Consider the following 21,546-nt stretch of genomic DNA (forward strand, 5'->3'; position numbering starts at 1 on the left):
GAGGGCTTGCTGTGGGTGGGCTGGGAGGTGGCGCCACAAGAAAGGTAGGCGGGGAACTAGGAAACGAGGATGGCGGAGGGCGCTACAAAAGGCCGCTTAGCTTCCTGGAGCACCTACCGTGTGCACACTGCAGACTCTTCACGTGCATTACTTTTGTGAATTCTCTCTTCAGTATGAGGAGGGTATCATTTATCCCATTTGAAAGATGGAAAATTTGGGGCCCAAAGAGGAAAAATGACTCATTCAAGGTCACACAGGTAGAAAGTGACAGAGCCAGAATTTGAAGTTGGGTCTATCCCAGCTTCATGAAGAACATGACGGGCTCTTCAGCTCCATCCCTGGGAAGGCGGGCCAGGCCTTTGGAGCTGGAACGTGGCTCTCTCAAGGGAGCCTGTGGAAGGAGAGGACGCTCAGCACAGTGGGATGGTCCCATGTGCTTCGGAAACCAGACTGATGGTGTAAGGATGGGCCTCCTTCATCCCCACCGTGTATATTTCACTTCTTTCTTGTTCTCGCCAAGAAAATTCAGGAACTCGCACTTGACTCTGCAGCTGTGCTGTGGGAAGCTTAGGGAAGAGTACTCTCAGACTGGGTCTGTATTTGGGGATAACTACATCTCCGCAAAGGGAAAAGAAGGCTCCTGAACACACAGCCTCGCCTGCCATCCTTCCTGGTGACCCCTCCACTGCTATCTTTGGGGGCAGTTTTCCTCCATCAACATTGCCATATGCACGCATGCACACACACACAGGCACACACACACAAACGCACACGCGCACACACATGTGCGCACACTCACATATACACACATGCTCTCACCCACACTGCTGTTGACGAAAGAACCAAATGAAAATTTCAGCGCTGAAGGTGAAACAAACTGTGCTTGGGTCTCACCATGTCCCATTTATCACGTCACCAGGCTGGCAAGGAAGGCCTGTGGGAATGCAGGCTTCTCCGAATGATGCAGTGGACCAGGGGAAGCACCCCAGCTTCAATATTCCAAATAGCTCTTGGGAAAATGGATATAAAGGGCCTGCAGTATGCAGAAAACTGGCCCAGTCCCTCCTTCACTCTGCGTGCGGAGGAGCCATCTCAGATGACATCTTACTTTGAATGAATATCTCATTTCGCTCCCCGTGCACCTGAATCATATGCCAGCTCGACCCCATGCCACCGCGGGTTACAGTCATTTCCTAAACTCCTCCGGGTTGGAAGGAGATGATGGAATCAGCTTGTTAAAGATCAGGTGGGCCCAAGGGCACGCACTTGTGATTTGATTTTGAATGTTGCTGGGAAGAGATGAGCAGACACTGAGAATGAGAAGGATTTTCTGAGGGAAGAAACTTCAGAGCAAAATTGCATGTGCTGCGAACACGGCTTGTTGCTCCGGGCTGCCAGCCTCGCCTCTGCAGCAAGGCAGGTCCATGCAGTCGGGAAAGCAGCTCCCCCAAGATGCGAGCTCCTCTGGTCCTGGGAGCGACCCTTTGTTAAGAGAAGCCTGTGTGTCTTTCTGGTGACCTTCTTGGTTGTGCCACCTGCCACATTTAGGGGCACTCTGTCCCAGGAACCCTGACAGGCAGGGCACTCCGGCCACCATACTAGGAGTCCAGATCTTGACCTCTACTGAGGGAGAGCTCAGGAAAAAAGAGCAGAAGCAAATGAGGGAGACTCAGATGCGCATCTGGTGCTGGAGTCTGCTCCTCCTAAGGAGGCAGCTCGTCAGGCTCCATGCTCCCTCTCAACTGCCCAGGAGGTGCGGGCACTGTAATTCCTGACTCCTGCAGAGCACGTCAGGTTCTCGAGACGAGCTTCTGTGTGTTTCCAGTGGATGGTAGACAAGTTGCTTGCAGGGTTTCCCAACTAGGGAACTGCCATGATACTTTAAGCCTCGGCATTCATGCATTTTTCATCCTATAAATCTTTATTGACTTTGGATGGAAACAGGGAGACCAATTAGGATGTTACTGCCATAGTCTAAGCAAAAGATAACGAGTTCTGCCCCAGGGGAGTGGCAGAGGGCAGTAGTAGCCGTAGTCTTAATCTGAATGGAAGACAGATTTAGGAGGCAAGATCAGCAAGAGGCAATGACTGATTAGCTGTCTGGATGAAAGAGAAGGAATCTAAGATGACTCCAGTGTAAGCCAGCATCTAACCGGACAAGGGTGCCCCAGCCAAAACTAGGAATCCAGGGCAAGCACAGATTCAGGGATGATGAGGATGGGTGCCTGGGGGACATCCAGGTGTAGGTGCCCAACTCTAGCCTGACTCTCCATCCTCCCGAGGACCTGCCTCCACCTGCCATGCCATCCTTAGCGCCCATTTCCTCCTGCTGTTCTGCCGTTTCTTGGCCAGGACACCTCTGCTCCATGCCTGGCTGGTTCTCATCCCTAAGGCTTCATTCATGTTTTCTTCCTGCTAGAATCTCTCTCCCCTTCACCGTTCCAAATGCTTCCCTTCGGTCAGTATTCTCCCGCCCTCTGTGCACACTAGGGAGGCAGTCCTTGGCTGCTGCCTGGTTGCCGTTGAGTTCTGGCGCCTCTTCTATGGTGCTGTCATTGTGCAGAGTGACCCAGGTGGGGTGTCTCCCAGAGGGGCATTGTGGATGTCTGGTCACCGCCGGCCTGCTTCCTCCTCCTGCAGAGTCAGTTCCACTAGGAGCAGTGACAGGATTCTGTTTAAGGGGAAGTCGGACAATAGCTGGCAGGAAGCCTGCTGCCAGGAAGTCCCTGACAGGTGCAGCAGCATTAGGAATGGCTTCTCCGTGCCTGGTGAGACACTGGACGCCAGGCATATTGCCTCCTGAGGTTTACACGTCCATTCTGCCTCGAAACAGCGACAATGCAGGGCCCTGAACCAGCGTCCCCTTCAGCTTGTGGGGCCAGACATAGCCCAAGATGGGCCCCCACGGCCCTTGCTCTACATAAAGCCAGGCTTCTTGGAGAATTTAGGTTATCACTCCCTCTGAATTCAGAGGTTCACCATGCAGTTCTGGCCATCTCAGTATCCGGCTTTCCAGAGGTGAAGCGTCACAGGACTGCCGGGTATGAAATGCTTGATGACGCCCTCAGGGGGACCTCTTGGCCAAATTAAATGTGACATTGACAACAGCCCAAGAAAAGGCCTGCTCCCATGCCCCTAAGTCACTACAGATCACAGTAAATAGAAAAGCAGTTGTTATGCACACGCCCTCCGGAGCCCAGAGACCAGGGCCGCTCCTCCAAGGGAGCACAGGGCTCCTGGTAGCTGGCTGGCATCTTCCACACGGAATGCCCAGGTCAGCTCTTTGTATGTGGAGTCAAGAACTGCGAGGACGGCCCTGCTGCGGGAAAGGCCGCAGCATGAGGCCATGCTACCAAATCAAGTGACTGATCTGTCAGAGCAGCTCGGACCACCAGACGTGAAGTTGTCCTCATGGTTTATACATGTTTGAGCCCAGGAGGTGTGCACAGAGGATTCACTCATTCATTCATTCATTCGTTTGTGTATTTATTAAGTCAACAAATATTTGTTGAATGTCCAAATGCTATAACTCTTGAGGTCATGTAGAAGTTAATGAGACCGCTTAACCATTCAGTGTCCTAGGGAAGACAGACATTTAAAAAGCTAAGTCCATAGTTTTCTACGACACCTTGAAGCTTAACAGAGCTCGTCCTCACTAAGGATCGTGGTCAGAGGCCTTTAAACCCTCAGAATAGCCCAACTATAGGAAGCTGTCGTCAGTTTCTCCAAGACACCTTTAAAGAGCTGGAGCTCCTGGGGAGACAATATCAGTCCCCCAGTTATAGCCAGTGCTTCTAATCTCAGACAGCTGAAGCGGACTTCTTACTCTGAGGAAAACTGGTGCATACCTGTTGGGAGTCAATTTAAGTCACCAACCGTACATCAGCAACGGGCTGCACGCATGAATGACGATGGCGAGCAGGGGGCTTCTCTCTGGATGTGGTTATTTCTTTGAGGTCATTTAAGCAGCTACCTTGCAGCATGCCCTCCTCTGTTGGAGAGAAGGTTTTGCCTGCAGTGGCCCTGCCCAAGCTGGTCAGCAACTGGCAATCCATGGCCTTGGCCCGGGAGCCTGGCTGAACACCCCTCATCGGAAGCCCAGCTTGCCTCACCTGGAGATCCAAGTTTCTGATTCCCCGGCCTGGGAGGAAGCCCTCTTGCCTAGGATTCCAGACATGGAATGATAGTCTGATTGTAGGAGCAGAGAAGACGTGAGCTCCTGAAAGGACATCAGAAAGGACATGCCGAAGGCGTGACAGAGAGATGGGACTGCAGCTGCTGATCTAAGTCACTTAGGTGGATATTGGTCCCCGTGTTGCAGGGCCAAGGGGTATCAGGGGTCAGAGAAGCACAAAGAGACAGAACGCGTTCTCCCAGCGCACAGCCCTAGCACGGCGTTTGTACGAGGGCCTCCCTGGCCTCCCCTGAGACTCCACCACCGAACTGCTCCGCTCGATGAAAATAAGGCTCCCTACTGGATCCCTAAAAGTGGGGCCCCTTTCTGTCTGGTTCATTGCTGTGTTCTCACAACGTGCCTGACCTAGCTGAGATGTGACGCAAACACTTACTGAAATAATATAGAGTTGATATTGCCAATTGTGAGAATACCCTACAGAATGAGGCCTGTGTCCTTGATGACAATGGTTCCTCGCCTCTGAGGCCCCCCCCTCACTTACCCCTGCCCCTTCCCCCACTGCAATAGAGCATGAGGAGCGTGGCCTGAGGGCTCCACATCAGTCACCGTTGCTGCAGGCCCACGTGAAGTGCTAAGGACACTGCCTTCACCAAGGCCGTCCAGAGGAGAATGCAAACCCTACAACGAAGGATCCCAAAAGTAACCCCTGCACCTGTGCACCATTCGGGCTCCCACTCCGCGGTCTGCCCTGAAATCTGCCCCGTTCACCCCTGTCTTTATCCGCTTGCTGGCTCAGCGAGGCTTCCCCTCCCAGGTGGGGCTCAGGGACCTTGCTTTGGACCTCACCACTGCTTCCAAGCCCCCCTTGCTCAAGTTGCACCAGATAAATGTGAACTCTCAGCAGCCTGGTGGGTCCCAGGGACCTTCTCGAGGATTCCCAAGGAGCGTCTTAAATACATCCTGATGTGCAGATGATGCCACACCATCTTTGCAAGTGATGCATCCTGTTTACCCACTGCTTCCACGGGATCCCTTGGGAAGAGGAGAGCAAGAAGAACTTTGGGAGAAAGTAAATCTCTCTGTTTGTTTAATTGCACTGAGAAATGAAATACAAGCTGTTAAGTTTGTGGCAGTCTGCGCCATCTGGTGAAATGCAGCTTGATGCTGTCGGGGAGGCGGCATCCGTGGGTTAGGCGAGGTGGCCTGCTGCTCCCCTCACCAGGGAAGAGAGGAAACTCCACATTGATGACCTTGCCAGGGCACATGCTGTCTTCAGTGTGCCTCTCTGTGGACAGCTGCCTGAGTAGGGAGGTGGGGTCCCAGGACACTGGACTGTGTTTGGCTGGACGCTATACTGTGAGGTAGAAAGAACATTAGCTGGCTGTCTGAGAGCTTGGCCTGCCCATTGATAGCTATGTGACTGTGTGATCTTGGTCAAATTGTTTTCCCTCTCTGGGCCTCAGTTTCCATGTTTGTAAAGTGCAACGGAAGTTACAGGATCTTCCTAGAGCTTCACTGAGGTGGTGCAGTGGGGAGTGTGGGCCTTGGTGCTAGAAAGCCCTGATGACGAGTCTGCTCCCTGGCTGGTTGTGATTCCAGGCTCGCTGAGCCTCAGGTTTCTTATCTGTAAACTGAATCATATTCACCACATAGACGAGTAACGAAGAAAAAGTATTAAAGGACTTAAACCAGGTCGGGCCCTCACCTCCCAAAAGTTCCTAGGAAAATAATAATAAAGGCATGGGAGCAAAGCTGGCCGGGGCAGACCCCCAGCACACACCTGTGCACTGGGCCCTACTCCACGGCGCTGGCTTCTTGGCTTGAGCTAGAAGTCAGGAGCCTTGAGTGCTCAGCCTGCATCTCTCTGGCCACGCGAAATTTCAGGAACCAACACATACGCTGAGTATGCCCAGTTACTGGGCTGTCTTCACACTGCACAAATCCTGGTGTCAGAGCCAACTTACTGATGGGTCAAAGAAGCCGCTGCCATGTTGCATATTCTGGGCCTTCTAGAAAAGGAACTTATCCCAAAAGACCATGCATCTCCCACTCCCAGACCACCCCAAAATCTCTACCTACCATCACCTTGATAGATTTCTTTCTTTCAAATACCTATGGAGGGTGATAACCCTCAAGACTTTGTTAGTCATTAAAACATTAGTGTGAATTAGCTTATCAGATAAGCAAAATAAATACCAAACAAAGATCTAGGAGCATGGGACGGAAACAAGTAAATATTGATGAGAGAGAGGTGTGGGGTACTGCCAAGAGCCTAGATGGGCAGGCTCACATGAGTATTGAGTAGATGGCCAGAAGCATCTCTTGGAGGCACTAGGTGGGAAGAAAGGCAGTTATAAACATGAATGGAGTGCCTACTATGTGTCAGGCACAGTACCAACCAAAAACTCTAGGAAATACCCATGTGAATAATGCAGTCAACAATGCCCACACTTCCCCTTGATAAGCATAAGCTATAGGGTGGTCATGAATTTTGGGAAAACGGAATCTCCCACCATCTCAGACACCGCAATTCCTGGAGGCCTTTCCCAGGGCGAGCCTCTCACAGTGCTGAGCAGAGCATCTGCTTCCAAGGATACATATTTTTCACATAGCATAACCTTCCGTTGCAAACCAATGGGTGCTCAACCCTAGACCCAGTGATCTGTCCCAAGGCTGGAGGGAAAACTAGCTGAGTTGAATGTTTTCAAAGAAGTATATGGTTTCCAATATGGCACCTTCCTACGGGATTTTCAAGGGTCATTTTAACTGGAGGAGATGTTTGTGATGGCTAATTTTGGAACCTAATCCCAAGGTGAGACGACGCTCTGATACACAGAATTCAGAAGTCCAATGATCCCTGACAAATGGCAGGTAATCACACAACCACTGTCCATTAAACCCATCAGCGTTTACAGCTGACTGGTCAGCGCCACGCCAGGGGAGAGCCCCACGCACGTGGCCCCCAGCATCAGGCACATCTTAGACCCCCTCACGCTTATTCCCTGACAGTATCAGCCCTTCTCAAAGCTGTCAGCGTGATTCTAAGACACAAATCTGCCCATGACACTCCCACTGCTTCAGGTTACGCCCTCATGCCTTAGCCTGGAATCCGAGTGGTGCGGAAATGATGATAACGCTGATAATCAGGATAACGTCACAGCTGACGTGGAGTGAGCCTTCACCGCGTGGCGGGCATGCTGCTGCCAGCTCCACCGCAGTCTCTCATTCGTTCAGTCCTCTCGGCCCTGGGATGGGGAGAGTCAGAAAGGGTCATGACTTGCTCACAGTCACAAGGCTGGCAGGTCATGCTGCCAGGCGTCAAATTTAAGTTTTGCTGGCTTTAGAACTCGTGTTCTCAACCACTGTACCATTTGGCCTGAACAAGTGGTTGTAAAAAAGTGTAGTGACTACAAAGTGGCTTACGCTCCTTCTCATGGGATCAGGACCTAGAACTTTCCCCCGTCACATCCCTGATCACACTGTGTCACAGTTGCTTCTTGGCTCGGAGCTCCTCCAGGGTGGGGACTGTGCTGGTTCACCTTTACACTGCCAGCACCTGGCAGAGTTCTCAGCACCTGGTCGGTGGTCCATAAATGGCTGACAGTTTAATGGATGGAGGAGTGCACGAAGAGATCCATTGATCCACATCAAAGCCTGGCCTTCTCCGGGAAACTTGTCCGCTTATAACAGCTCCCAGGGCAATCTCATTTCCCTAAATGCCTCCAGCCCCTTTTCCTTGTATAATAGTTAATTCCACTGTCTTGCCACATGCAACCCTTTCGTCTGTAAGTTACTGATGCCTCCCCAAGCCAGCCAGAAGCAATTCAGGTCAAGGCTGCCATTTGGCCTTCTTTTCTCAAGTCTCCTAGCTCAGGGCTGGGCACAGACCTCTGAGTAAGCACCCTGAGCAGCCCATCCTGACTCAGGAGCAGAAAACAGACGGTCAGGTCACCTACCCCATGAGGAATGACCCTTTGTCCTTTCTGTCCCCTGCCCCTGCAGGAGCCTCCTCTGGCATCATTGACCTCTTGCCATCCCCCAGCACTACCACCAACTGGACCGCAGGACTGCTGGTGGACAGCAGCGAGATGATCTTCAGGTTTGATGGCAGGCAGGGTGCCAAGATCCCTGATGGGATCGTGCCCAAGAACCTGACGGACCAGTTCACCATCACCATGTGGATGAAACACGGTCCCAGCCCTGGCGTGAGAGCCGAGAAGGAAACCATCCTCTGCAACTCAGATAAAACCGGTGAGTCCCCAGCTCAGCCCTCCTGGTGGCTGCCCGCCACATCCCTGTTGGTTAGGCACAGACACAGCCACTGAGAACGTGGGAGGAAAACAGGAGTGGGAGAGAGGTCCAGGGAAAATATTCTGGTCTCTGGTTGTCTGGCTGCTGATTTCCCGGGCTTGGGGTAGAACCGGACCAGAAAAGGGAGAAAAGTGGATGTACAGACACAAAGAATGCAAAAATTGGAATTGGTGGCTTTCAAACTGGGTTCTTTGGAACCCCAGCCTCCCCAGGAACCATTAGGGCTACTAATGGTGAGATGGGGGTGGGGAGGAAGCTGCGTCCTTCCTTCAAGCAAAGCAGCTCCATCTGCACGATATTATGAGTAAGACCTCCAGAAGATTATTTTCAATGATAGGACCCTGCTAATTTAAAATAGCAGTTTTAATATCTTTGCCATATGTAATAATGATAGCTAAACTTTGCTAGGCGTTTTCGGCATGCTGAGCCTGTCTGAGGCAGTTCCCAGCTTGGTGGTTAAAAGCACCCCACCACTTATTGGCTGTGTGACCTCAGGTATGTGGTTTAACCCCTCTGTGCCTCACTTCCCCGTCTATAAAATGGGCATTATAGTATTACCTACCTCACAGGGTTTGTATGAGGATCAAATGACTTACTGTACATACAGCGTCTGGTACACAGGAAGTGCCATCTGTGTTAGCTGTTAATACTCCAAACAGGGCCTCACGTCTCTACAAACAAGTTTATAAAAGCATTATTGTGCTTCTCATTTTAAGGAAAAGGAGACATCCCTGAGAGGTTAAGTAACTTGTCCAGAGTTACGCAGCCGGGAAGCATGGGTGTTGGCATGTAAGCTTAGATCCAGCTCACTGTGATCATCTGCTTTTGTCACCACACCCCACACGCAAACACACATGCACAAATATCTTACAACTCCATCCTGAATTATAGTTCCACAGTGTCCCATCTCAATGTCACTTTTGTTAAAATGCCCAAAATAAATAAGCGGAGCAAATATTGCAGTGAGAAGACCGTGTCAGAGCACGGTCGCCAGCTTGGCCCCTGCTGTCGGACAGCCACGGTTCATGTCTCAGCTTTTCTACCACTTGACGTGTGACTTGGAGAGGTTGCTAATTTATCCGAGCCTCAGTTTGCCCATATGTCAAATGGGGAAAATAACCGTGAAATAACATGTGAGATCACTTGGCAGTGCCCGATATACAGTCAGTGCTCGACTAGCGTACTTGATGTTGTTAGCATCATCATCGTATTGCTTCTGCTTTATTCACATTGTGCTCCTAGGAGGACCCCACATTTCCCCTCTCAGTCGATCTTTACAATAAATGTTCACCTATTTCCTGGATGTGGAAACTGAGACAGAGAGAGTTGCCTGGCTTTCCCTAGTCATATAGGAAGTCTGTGTCGGAGCCAGTGCCGGGGACCGGTTCTTCTGGGGCCTTCATGCAGGAAGGACCCTGCAGACCTGCATGAGATGGAGCTGAGGTTTGGGAACCACTCAGGACTCAGCCCGTGGGCTGAGGAATCACCCTGTGACCTGGTCCCCTCAGTGCCTGCCGGGGTGCTCCCGTCATGAGCCAGGAGCCAGGCTCAATGAGACCACGGCTTGGCAGTGTACATATGAATGCAAAACAGCATGAGCTGGGGTTAGCAGCCACACACATAGTCCTTCTGGAAGGTATCACATATCCCTGGAGGCAGGTCAGACAGGTGTCAATGTTCCTGCTTACAGAGGAAGAAATTGGAATACGGAAGGTTGAGCGACTGGCCCTGGATAACACAGCAATTACCAAGAGAATCAGGCTTGGACCTGGGTCCTCTGGCCCCACATCCCAGGCCCATGCTACTGGACCGCGGTTCTCAATCCTGCTACACAATAGAGTAACCTGGCGCATGCGGAAATGCTTGGATGCCAGGGCCCCGCCCCAGCTCAATAAATCGGAGTTCCTGGGGGTTCTTTTGTGCAGCCACGGCTGAAACTCTGCACTAGACGAGGGTGCCTTGCTTGCATCAGACCCCTCCACCCAACAGGCGTTTTGTCCCCTCAAATCAGCAAGACCTGACACTGCTCAGCTTTGTCCTTAGTATAAAATAACACCTGTCAAATCAGCTCAACACTGGCATGGAGAAGAACGAGGAGATTTTTCTCCAATTTCTCTGACTTAAAAAAAAGTCTATAAATACCTCCGTGCCTAAATTAAAAAAATTAGGAATAAATTAAAGCTTGATTAGGGCTTTTATATATCAGAAATTTTTTTTCAAGTTACAAAAGCAACACATATTTATAGCAGAAAACCTGAAAACACAGAAAAACATAAAAGAGAATAGATAAGTCACCTAAAATCCTAATACTTGGAGATATTTATTGATAACATTTGGTATATTTCATTATCAAATTAAATCTTATTTTTATTTCTATGTATATGTAGAATGTCCTCACAATTTTCAATCTATTTTTTATAATACATGTGATACTATTATGTTCTCTGTTCCTTTTACCTGACATTATATCCAGATAATTTCTCTATCTGATAAAATATTCTTTAAAAATAGGAATTACATGACAGTCTAAAATTCTGTAATGGGGCTTTATTATACTTCATTTAACCAGCTCCCTTTGGTTAGACATTTAGATTATCTCCTTTTAAATGCAAATAAAACAATGCTCTTATGAACATTCTTGTACATACATTTGTGGACTTTTTTTTTTTTTAAGATTGGCACCTGAGCTAACAACTGTTGCCAATCTTTTTTGTTTTTTCTGCTTTATCTCCCCAAATCCCCCCAGTACATAGTTGTATATCTCAGTTGCAGGTCCTTCTAGCCGTGGCATGTGGGATGCTCCCTCAACGTGGCCTGATGAGCGGTGCCATGTCCGCACCCAGGATCCGAACAAGCGAAACCCTGGGCCACTGCAGCAGAGCCTGCAAACTTAACCACTCGGCCGCGGGCAGGCCCCTGCACATTTCTTATTATTTCCTGACCGGAAGTTGAATTACTGAGTCAAATGATATAAACGTTAGGAAGGCGATTGATGTAAATTCCCAAATTGCCCTTCATAAAGACTGCGTTAGTTTCTATCTTGTCCTCTAAGTGAAACTCGCTAATGCTGGCCCATTATGAAGTAATTTATGAATAGTTGGATATCAGAATTGATTCTCATCAAGGGCTAATTGCAGTTTTAAAAAAGTGAGAAAGCCAACCACTATCACCACCAACAATAAAACCCAGCTCGGTGGCTAACACTCACCGCGGTGCTCCCTCACGGCACCGTCCAGCCGCCCCAGGTGGCGGGCGGATGAGGAAACTTAGCTGTGCCCCGACATTCGAGGACCCAGAATCCTTCCGTCGTTTGGTGCTGCCATTTTCAACCACAGACAGAAAGTTAGAATAGACTTGAGCGCAGAAGCGTTTTATTGGCTAGACCACAGAGTGGCGTGCCTCGCTGCTACTCAACATTCTGTTGGCCAGAATTTGGTCACGCGGCCCCACCTAACCATGGGGGAAGCTGTGCAGTGAGTTTAGCTGTGTGTCTGGGAGCAAAGGAAGCAGGATTAGGTGAACACATAGCAGTGTCTCTCCCACGATGACTGCCTGGGGTGCTGTGCCCTCTTCCACCCCACCTTTGTGGAACCTCTCTCTCCATTCCCCGTGCCCTTTGCTGCCCTCTCTCAGTAACTCCCCTCCCCCACAAGGCTGCTCCTCCTGCCAGGATCCCCTCTTCCTGCCAGTGCAGCCGTCTTGCTAGCTCTAAGTTTCAGCTGAGAGCAATGAGTGATAAGTAGCCACATACAGTGCTGGCCACTTCCCTACAAGGCAAGAGAGTTAACCTGGCCCAGCAAACAGCAGAGGAGCATGGAAGAGGTACCAGCCAGGTAGAGAGTGCTAGCCTGGGCCTCTTGCCTGCTGGGAAAGGGAGAGGTGCTTCCACACTTCCAGAGATGCCCAGGCAACCACTTGGAGGGACCGAGGTTGTCTGCTGTAGAGGAAGTGGGAATCACTCCCAGCAGCCCGTTGGCTGAGCTGCAAACCCTCATAGACCTACTCTGGGCTGGTGTGGGAGCAGAGCCCAGGAGAACGCTGGGAAAGTGCAACTCACATTCCCAGGAGTTGAGGGTGTATGAAAGCTGGGGCCTGATGCTTGCCCAGGGGTTCTGAGGCAAGAGGCTGATGGGGACACCCTCCTTGGTGGGGTGAGGAGAGCAGGGCAGCAGGGGAGCGGGTGCCTCCTACAATTTGGCAAAACACAGGTGTTTTTGTTCTTATTCGTGTGGACCAAATGGGCATCCAGAAATGTGCAGGGCCAGAGCCAGGAGTACTGCAGGACAGGAAGACGGGGTCCCAGCAGGAGAAGCAGATGTGGGGAGCGGTTACTGAGAGGGGGGAGCAGACAGACATCATGAAAGGCCGACTGGAAAGAGCATCGCTCACACCAGGAATGGAGAGGTGAGGGCCAACAAGGTGGGGTTGGAGCGGGCACAAATGTCGCAGCCACCCAGAAAGGGACTGTGTGGCTTATCAGATAAATTCCTATGTAAAGGTTGTAACAGGTCCATTCTTATTGAGGGTGGGGGGTGAGGGTGGGGGGGGGGAGAGGAAGGGGCTGAAGAAAGTATTCTACCAGGGCCCAAACCCACTCCAGGGGCCACGGGCACCGTGTGGAGATCTCCACAGGGCCTTTCAAAAAACCAGTCCGTGCGCCCATGAGGGAGCCCATATGTAGGCACTGTGTGGCAGAGACATCACTGAGGAAATGACAAACGCCACTGGCTCTTTGAAGAGACTTTCTACTTCTTTTCTTCTCATCCACCTTCCCCACTGCTGACCATGATTGGAGCCAGGAGGAGGCTGGAGGATGAGGTGGTGGAACAAGAAGAAAGAAAGAAGACACAATGATACCCCATCCTTTCCCCACCATTGGCCGCCAAGCTGTGGGGCGAGGCTGAGCAGAGGAGAGGGAAGAGCTTTGAAATGGATGCGGCTTCAGGATCTGCCAGAGATGTGGGCAAAGAGAAGAGAAGAGAGCTGCAGCCGAGAACACCGAAGGACAGGGAAAGAAATGAGGCTGATTCCTGAGTGGATCCTGCACCACCCATTGAACAACCAGTCACTGTGGGTGGCAGACTAACGGAGGTGGAGGGAGGGAGGAACCTCCTAGGCTAGAGATGTTCCAGGCCTCCAGTGAGGTCTGTCCTTTCATTCTTCTTGTTCCACCTCCTCACTCACATCATCCAAATAAAACCAACAGGAAAAAATGTTTTCCTGATAGTTATCAACAGAAACTGCAGGAATCAGGCAACTGTGATGGGGACAAGAAATATTTAGTAAAATTCCCATAACCAGGCCTGAGTGTTTTGCCAATCCAAAGGCTGAGTGGTCACCTTGGCGTGGGCCTACACCAACCCTGTCATACTTGGCAGCTGACCATTCTCTTCCCTTTCATTCTCTGGTTCCCTTCTGAACAACAGCAATGCTTTCGTGAAAACAGCATCTGACACTACTTTGTTATGTTGTCATCATCACAAGGCAGTGTAATAGTCCTTATAATAACTAACAGTCATTGAGCATCTGTTCTGGGCAGATGCTTTAACACGTTTCCTCATTGTATCAATTAGGATGCTTTCAGTTATAAGGAACAGGAAATACAGATGCAACTGATATCAAGTAATTTTTAAAAGTTGAAATAATAAAGGGAGTGGGAGATTCTTGTAACTGAAACATCCAGAGCTAGGATGGCTTCAGGCAAAGGGTGATCAAGGCCCTGGCTCCTTTTCTCTGCAATTTCTTAGCTCTGTCCCCATAAGAATATCAGTTTCATGGTAGGAAATATGACTGCGGCAGCTCCAAGCCTCCCAGTTGTGTACTACAACTTCCAGAGAAAAAGAGATTATCTCTTCTATTTGCTTCTGCTAAAAATGAGATAGTTCTTTCCCAGAACTTAGTGAAGCTCCTGAATCACTGGCCTGAATCGAGTGCCTTGCCAGTTCTTGACAGCAGCCCTGTGGCTGGGAGAATGGCCTGACTGCTGGACTTAGGCCTGGGTCTTGAACCAGTCACTGTGGGAAGAGGATTAGCAAGAGTCTGTCTGGCTGGGAGTAATCAGAGCCCATGCCTAGAAGTGTAGTTGGTGTCTATTCCTCCCTCTCAAACCTCAAGGGCGAGGTCTGCACAGGATGTACGACAATCAGTCACAATATCCTATTCTCCCCATAGGACAGGATCCTAGTCTTATGACATGTTAGGATAATCCAGCATCCCTGTCATCATACAGTCAAGGAAACTGAGGCTCTGAGAGGCTGAGTAACTCTCCCAGCATCAGCCAGAGATACAACTCCACCAAAGTCTGTCTGAACCTGGGGGCCTGTGCTCTCCCCACTACGCCTGGTCACCCGCTCACTCACCTGGCATTTATGGAGCACGTGCCTCGTGGTGGATTTCTGTGTGTGCTACTCTGTAGTGAAGTGTTGAGTTCTCTGAGTGTCAGTCAAAGGACAGCGCCTCCCCTCCCAGGGGGTGTTGCCTGGTGGCTACAGGACATCATGGCTGGGACCCATCACATGAGGTTTCCTAAGCAGGAAAGGAAATTTTTATATCAGGGGAAGTAAAGTCTCATCGATTGTCTGTGTTTGGGGAGAGAGGTATTTATTCCTGGCTTGGGGAAAGCACAGAACTCTGTCTAACGCTGGGAAATCAATCTGTCCCCTGTCCCAGCCCCTGAAGGTGAGGCAGCTCCCGAAACCGCACACAGATTAGGCCCCCGTAGTCAAGCTGGATGAAATAGAGTAAAAACCCAGAACTCTGGGCGAAACCAGCTGTGTTAAAGGTGCCCAGGCTGGCTGACCTGGTTGTCAGGGAGCCCCCTCACCTCTCCCAAAAGTGTCTGCACCAAAAAAACCAGCTGTTAACCTACGTCGTTTTTATCCAGGGCCTGAGGCAGTGTCTGAGCGTAAGTTAGGTCCATATTTAAAGCCCAAATGTCTTTTCAGGAGAAGCTTTCTGTCAGCTTTCTTGACTTCCTCTTTCGTTCCGGTGAGCTCTGCCATGTGTGTTCTAGAACATTCATCAGAACCAGTTGTAAAAGAGAAAACTGGAATGCCCGTTCCTTTGCCCTCCGAGGAGTGCTCAGCCATGTAGTGGAAGACTCCTCTGGCCGAGACTGACACGGGGCTTCACTCACCCCGGTCCTCCTTCTGATTTTCAGAAATGAACCGGCACCACTACGCCCTGTACGTGCACAACTGCCGCCTCGTCTTCCTCCTGAGGAAGGACTTCGACCAGGCTGACACCTTCCGCCCCGCAGAGTTCCACTGGAAGCTGGACCAGGTAGGGTGCTCACCTCGCTGCAGCTCACCTTTTGCAGGTATGGTTGGCGTGCTCCAGTGATGATGGCGGTGGGTGGGCACCTTGGGGTTCTGGTTGCTTGTTGATTTTTGGAAAAATCAGCTCAGGAAGACACACAGCATCTTAGAGACAGGATGGAACCTGCCACCTTAAAGACGACTCGGAGGCGGGGCAGCCACACGTCCCAGCTAGGATCCCATACCCGTCAGTGGACCTGCCAAGAGGCATGTTGTCCATTTGCTCCACGCTGAGATCCTGGGAAGCTGGTTGTCCTGAGCCCCAGGTCCAGCTGATGATCTTTGTTGCGCATCTTTATATCATAAGTGCTCCGTGTCTCCTCTTTGATGCTCTTCGCTCTCCTTTGGGTGACGGTGCAGCCTTGCTTTTGGTGATACAAATTGAGAGCAGGGGCCTGAGGACTTTCAAGTAAACAGTGACAGCATGCTGTGAGCAGTGCGTGTTCTTTTCTGAAGTGGAAAAAATCTGTGACTCACTCTGGAACCTCATGACTGGTGATCACAAGGGCCACTGTGTCACCCTTGTCAACGACATGTGAAGTGTCTGGTTTGAATCAAAAGCTTCAAAGTGCCTGTTTCCAAGGGCCGTGCAGGGCTGAGATCATGGAGGTGGCGCTCGCTTCTCTGGGTGACTGTGCTGCTGAGGAGGGGTCTGTGGAGCAGGCCTAGGGTTGGCCCTCGCTTAGATTTGAAGAGGGAGGTGTGAACTTTTTACAATGGTCTGAGGTTTTCAAGACAGAGAGCGCCAGGAGGCAGAGAAGGAGATTGCAGAATGGGTCTGCTTGATGAAGCAGAGGAAATGATGAGACACTTTCTGTGGCCTTACTGCCTGGCGCCCCAGCATCTCTCTTTGCTTTCTTTCTGCCCCACCCATATTCCGAGAGCTCTTGGGGCCCTCAGTCTTCTTTTCTGCCTCCAAAACTCTCTGTGTGCTGCCTGCCTCATCCTGCCCAGGGCTGAATGCTCCATAATCCTTTCCCTTCTCTCTCCTTCCTACCCGAGACTCCCTCCCGCTCCCCCTCTGCTACCTAAGACCCCAGGACCCCAGCGAGGCTGACCTCAGAGAGGGTTCCTGGGAGGCATCCCAGGAGGAACTCATTCACCTGGAGATGAGGGTGGTTGCTGCCGCCTTTCATCCTGTACACAGGATGTACAGACATAAGCTCTCTAAGAGAGACATTCATTAACCTCAGGGAATCTCTTCATGGTGGCTCCGCAGGCAACAGGCAACGTGACAAGGTCAAGGATGCCAAGCTGGTGGGGAAGATGTGTCGGGGAGCACAGTGGCCATTGCTTAATCCACTCCCAATAAAGCCCCTCCTGCTGGATCCTGGGGCTTTGCAAATATGATATCCAGGTTAGCGCCTGTTCCTCTGAATTAGGAATCTGAGTCTTGCAGAAATTATGGAATCTTGATATTGTCTATTTGATTTCCCAGCAACCCCTCAGCTACCTTCTAAAGTGCCATATGGCTTGTATAGGATGTTTTTAAATACATAATACGAATTGAGGTGAATTAAAATAAATTCAATATTTATTTGAAATATTTATTGGAGGGTTTTTAATGAGAACATTGCTGTACTTGCCGGGATAATTATAGATGCCCCGCGGCATATTCTGAGATGGAATCGAGAAGCACAGATACAGGCAAATGAAGTCACAGGGTTTGAAATTAAAAATAGACGAGGAAGGAATTCTGGTTCTCCAGATAAAGATGCAGGGACCCTAGCAACTCTGCAATCTGTTCCCACAATGGTGAATTTAAGGAGGGGCTGAGATTCACTGAACACCTTCCAAACTACTCTGATCTCTTTTACTACCATCTGCCGGGGCCCGCTCTGTGCCAGGCACGCTGCGTGTGTGAGGTCCTCCTCATCTCTGCCCCAGTCCTGCCCAGTGGGTAACATGAGGCAGGAGACCCAGATCCAGTGACTTGCCCAAGGTCACCCAGCAAACCATGGTTTGCACCTGCCCTTTCCGTTTGCTATGCTCCCTCTTTGATGAGCTTGCTAATTTAAAATTTAAAAATGTTTTCCTTTCTAAATTTAAAATATTTTTAATTTAGGGATCACAATTATCACTAAAATGGGAAATGTTTATACATAGTGTTGATGAAACCCTGTGAAATTGTCAGATCTTCACTTCGCTCAAGCTCTGTCTTCTTCCTTGTCTGAGTCTGCTCAGGCTGCCATCACAGACCAGAGACTCAGTGACTTAAACCACAGACATTTATTTCTCAGAGTTCTGGAGGCGGGGAGGTCCGAGATCAAGGTGCTGGCTGATTCCGTTCCTCAGTGAGGGCCCTCTCCCTGGCTTGTAGACAGCGCCTTCTCACTGTGTCCTCACATGACGGAGGGAGAGAGCTTGGTACCTTTTCCTCTTCTGAGGAGGCATGAGCCCTATCAGATTAGGACCCCACCCTCAGGACCCCACTTAACCTTCACTACCTCCTAGAGGGCCTCTTGCCAACAAATATAGTCACATTGAGAGTTAGGGCTTCAACATAGGAATCTGGGGGTACACAGTTCAGTCTGAAGCATTCTTCTACTAAAGAAATTAGCAGTGCAGGGCCAGCCCCGTGGCTGAGTGGTTAAAGTTCCGTGTGCTCTGCATCCGTGGCCTGGGTTTGCAGGTTCAGATCCTGGGCGCGGACCTCCTCCACTCATCAGCCACACTGTGGAGGCGTCCCACATACAGAAAAGAGGAAGATTGGCACAGATGTTAGCTCAGGGGGGTTCTTCCTCACAAAAGAAAAAAGAGATTATCAGCAAAAAAATTTAAAGGCTGCCTATTGATGATTAGAAGCCCCAGCTCACCTGGACAGTTGTCGTCCCTCTGAAAGGAGCCACAGTGGGCAAGATATAGGAAACCTCAGCCATACTCATGTGGGCAATCCGTGGTGTATATAGACCATGGTCTCTCTCTCCCCTTACTCAGCTCCTCTTGTGAACAGAATCTTACCAGAAGTTTCTTAGATGTAAACAACTTGATGTTCAGAATGTGCACACCTGATAAAGTCTCCTCCCCCAGGAAGCCATCCTGGGTCACTCCCTGGGTGGTTTGCCTCTCCCCTGTGCGCTCCAGACTCCATGCAGAACTGCATCCCCATACTCACCGTACCCCAGTTACCCAGCTATCCTGCCCTTCTCCTCGCCCTGCGCTGAGCTCCTGAGGGCGGCGCTGTGTCTCCCTCTCTCCAATTCTCCAGTACATATCAGGACCCTGAGCACACAGATGGTGCCCAGTAAACGTTTGCATAACAGTGGATAGGTGTCAAGACCAAAAGAAGGAGGAGATGAAGTGAGGGAGGGGAAGCGGGGAGGAAAGAAGAGAATCCAGAGATCTTTTAAAACTTCCTGGGGATTAATTGATCTTTGGATCTACTTTGTGGAAGCATTTTAAAATTCTAAAACTTTGCCATTTTTTACTCTCTAGCTCTCAAATGTTGTTCAGCCTTGATCTTGGTATCTTATTTCAAAGATTGTCTGGAATTTACCACCAGTGGCCCTGTGACTATTACAGAATTTTCTGGCCTTGACCAGAAGGATCTCAAGCCAGTCTGATATATTGTGCATATTCAAATTCCTGGCCCACTTTGGGGATTCCAGAAGCATATGTTCTAATACCTGAAGGGGCCACACTTATTTCTTTAATCAACAGTTTATTCGAGCACAAACTATGTGGCAGGCTCTGTGTTGGGTACCAAGGTTCAATAGCTGAAATAGGAGACTGCTCGCTAGAAGTTTCCACGATAATGGGGCAAAGATGTAACAGAGAGTTGACAATCCCATGCAACGTGTGCTGGGGCAGGGGACAGCAGGCCAGGTGTGGGGAGCCTGTGGGAGCCCATTTCCAGGGCACCTGCCATGGACCTGAAGATAAAGACCTGGGTCAGCCCCTGAGAGGGGACACCATCTGAAGGAGGTGGGGGGCTCAGTGGTGTGGAGCCAGGCGGTCAGCCTGGCAGAGAGGTGAGCAGGAGGGCCATCTTCCGAGCACTGTAAGCTTTCCACGTGGCAGGGCACAGGGACAGGCAGAAGGGGAAGACTGGCAGGGGTTCGAACCCAAGTTTAGAGGAGCAGGTGGGATATAAATCTCAAGAGACTTTTTGTATCATGTTACTGAGTTGGTACTTTATCCCCAAAGGAATGGGCCACAATCTAAGCATTTTGTTATTCAATAGAAGACCGAGAATTTGAGGGTTGGGTAAATGTGAAGAGTGCTAATATGACATTCATAAAATTTATCAAAGTTAAGCAGATACAGCTCAGGCCAGCCGTTCAGCGGGGCCAGTGGCAGAGGCTGCCTTAGACCGAGGGTTTCCCCTTCCTCTCTCCACAGCCAGGCCCGGAGATCAAGTGCTTGACAGGTGCTCCTGGTGCGCATTGACCCCAGGGCGTGCTGTGCAGGACGGTCTCCACCTAGCTGTTCAGGAGGGTTCCGAGAGAGGCAGTTGCCAACGAAGAGCTTTGTGCTTCCAGCAGCCCAGCCCCTTTGCCCCCCACCTCAAAGGGCCTTTGCAAGGGTGGAGGGCTGCCAGGTAAACCCATTAACAAGCAGCTCCAGGAAATGGCCCTGACAATGCAGGGCGCCTCACTAAAGGGGTGGTAACAGTGAGGAGAGTGTCATTTTAATGAGATTTTTACTCATGACCTGCTAATGCAAATCCCTGGAGCCTGCAGTGAGTCACGTGCTAAACCCAGACGGGGGCCGAGGCGAACGCCAGCTTCCAGCACACAGAGCAAAGGGTTATTAATGCGCAGCCCCGCCCGACTTTAACATGATGTGGATACGGTTGACTCAGTGTCACGAATGCTAATGATCTTCCCTCTGGACTTGTTGGTGCTTGGAGTGAAACCTGGTGATGTTTTACAGCATGTTCCACTTACTGAAAGACACAGCCTGAGTGACAGCCGCACTCGACCAGCAAAAGGACAGGCACCCCCAACTCAGATGAGGAAAACAAGGTGTCTCTGCAGAATTGCAAGGAGCACGAAATGCGGAAGTGGAGAGTCACTCTGTTGGCCATCGCCTTCCCTGTACCAGAACTTATAACAGGCCCAAGGAGAGAGAAGGAGGACACCTGGGGAGCACTCTCCTGCAGGAGTCCCAAACTCTAATAATTTCGGGCAGAGAGAAGCAACAATGAGTGAGGATGCCTGGCCAGGTGAAGGTGGGTCCCGGTTAAAGATGCAGCCACCACGCAGCTCCAGGCCATACAAGAATCCAGGCCTGGAACCAACTTCCAATTGTTTAGGAGTGGGAAATGAGATTTTTATGTAAAATCTCCTAATTTTTAATACTTTCTCGTTTAAGAACACATATCATCAGACCAAACAACTAGGCTGCATTTATCTTTATACTCTGGCCGCTTGTTTGAGACTACTGATATGTTTTTTAAAAAAAGAACACTACTATTTTGACACCAAAAAATCGTATCATAACATGTCAACTTGAGAAGTTTAGATCTTCTTAAATGAGGCCCACTCGTCCTTTGTAATCGCCTCCTGTTCTCCTCGCCCCCCACCCCACCCGCCTGTGAAGAATGCTGGACTCCCAGTAGTGGGGCTGGGGAGGGGCATCTCTGGTCCCCAACAGCCCCCACCACACCCAGAGGGAAGGGGCAGTGTGAGTGGGGCAGGGTCCCTTAGACCCAGGCCCCTAGTGTTGACGGTGGTCTTCCTTCCTCCTACATAAAGAAGACAGTACATCACAGGCCCAAGTTCCCCCAGAAACAAATGGCAGCGCTATGATTGGAGCCAATGCTCACATTCGTCTTGGGCC

The 21,546-nt window shown here is 50.3% G+C and overlaps 1 protein-coding gene and 1 long non-coding RNA gene across 3 annotated transcripts in view; one reads left to right on the forward strand and one right to left on the reverse strand.

The window, feature by feature from the left end:
- The window catches only part of CLSTN2 (calsyntenin 2), a 552,389-nt gene that overhangs the window by 458,953 nt on the left and 71,890 nt on the right, over nucleotides 1-21,546 (forward strand). For both annotated transcript variants that reach the window (XM_070238231.1, XM_023621018.2), the window contains exons 7-8: nucleotides 8,138-8,386; nucleotides 15,606-15,727. In XM_070238231.1, the coding sequence (XP_070094332.1) occupies nucleotides 8,138-8,386; nucleotides 15,606-15,727 (371 nt within the window). The remainder of the gene's footprint in view (nucleotides 1-8,137; nucleotides 8,387-15,605; nucleotides 15,728-21,546) is intronic.
- LOC138918085 (uncharacterized) lies at nucleotides 9,008-16,299 on the reverse strand. Its single transcript, XR_011427044.1, has 3 exons — nucleotides 15,315-16,299; nucleotides 14,806-14,971; nucleotides 9,008-9,117 (listed from the first exon to the last, which is right to left on the reverse strand). It is a non-coding gene; the product is annotated as an uncharacterized lncRNA (long non-coding RNA).

This window comes from Equus caballus, chromosome 16, assembly GCF_041296265.1.
Source record: "Equus caballus isolate H_3958 breed thoroughbred chromosome 16, TB-T2T, whole genome shotgun sequence".
Taxonomy (NCBI): Eukaryota; Metazoa; Chordata; class Mammalia; order Perissodactyla; family Equidae; genus Equus; species Equus caballus.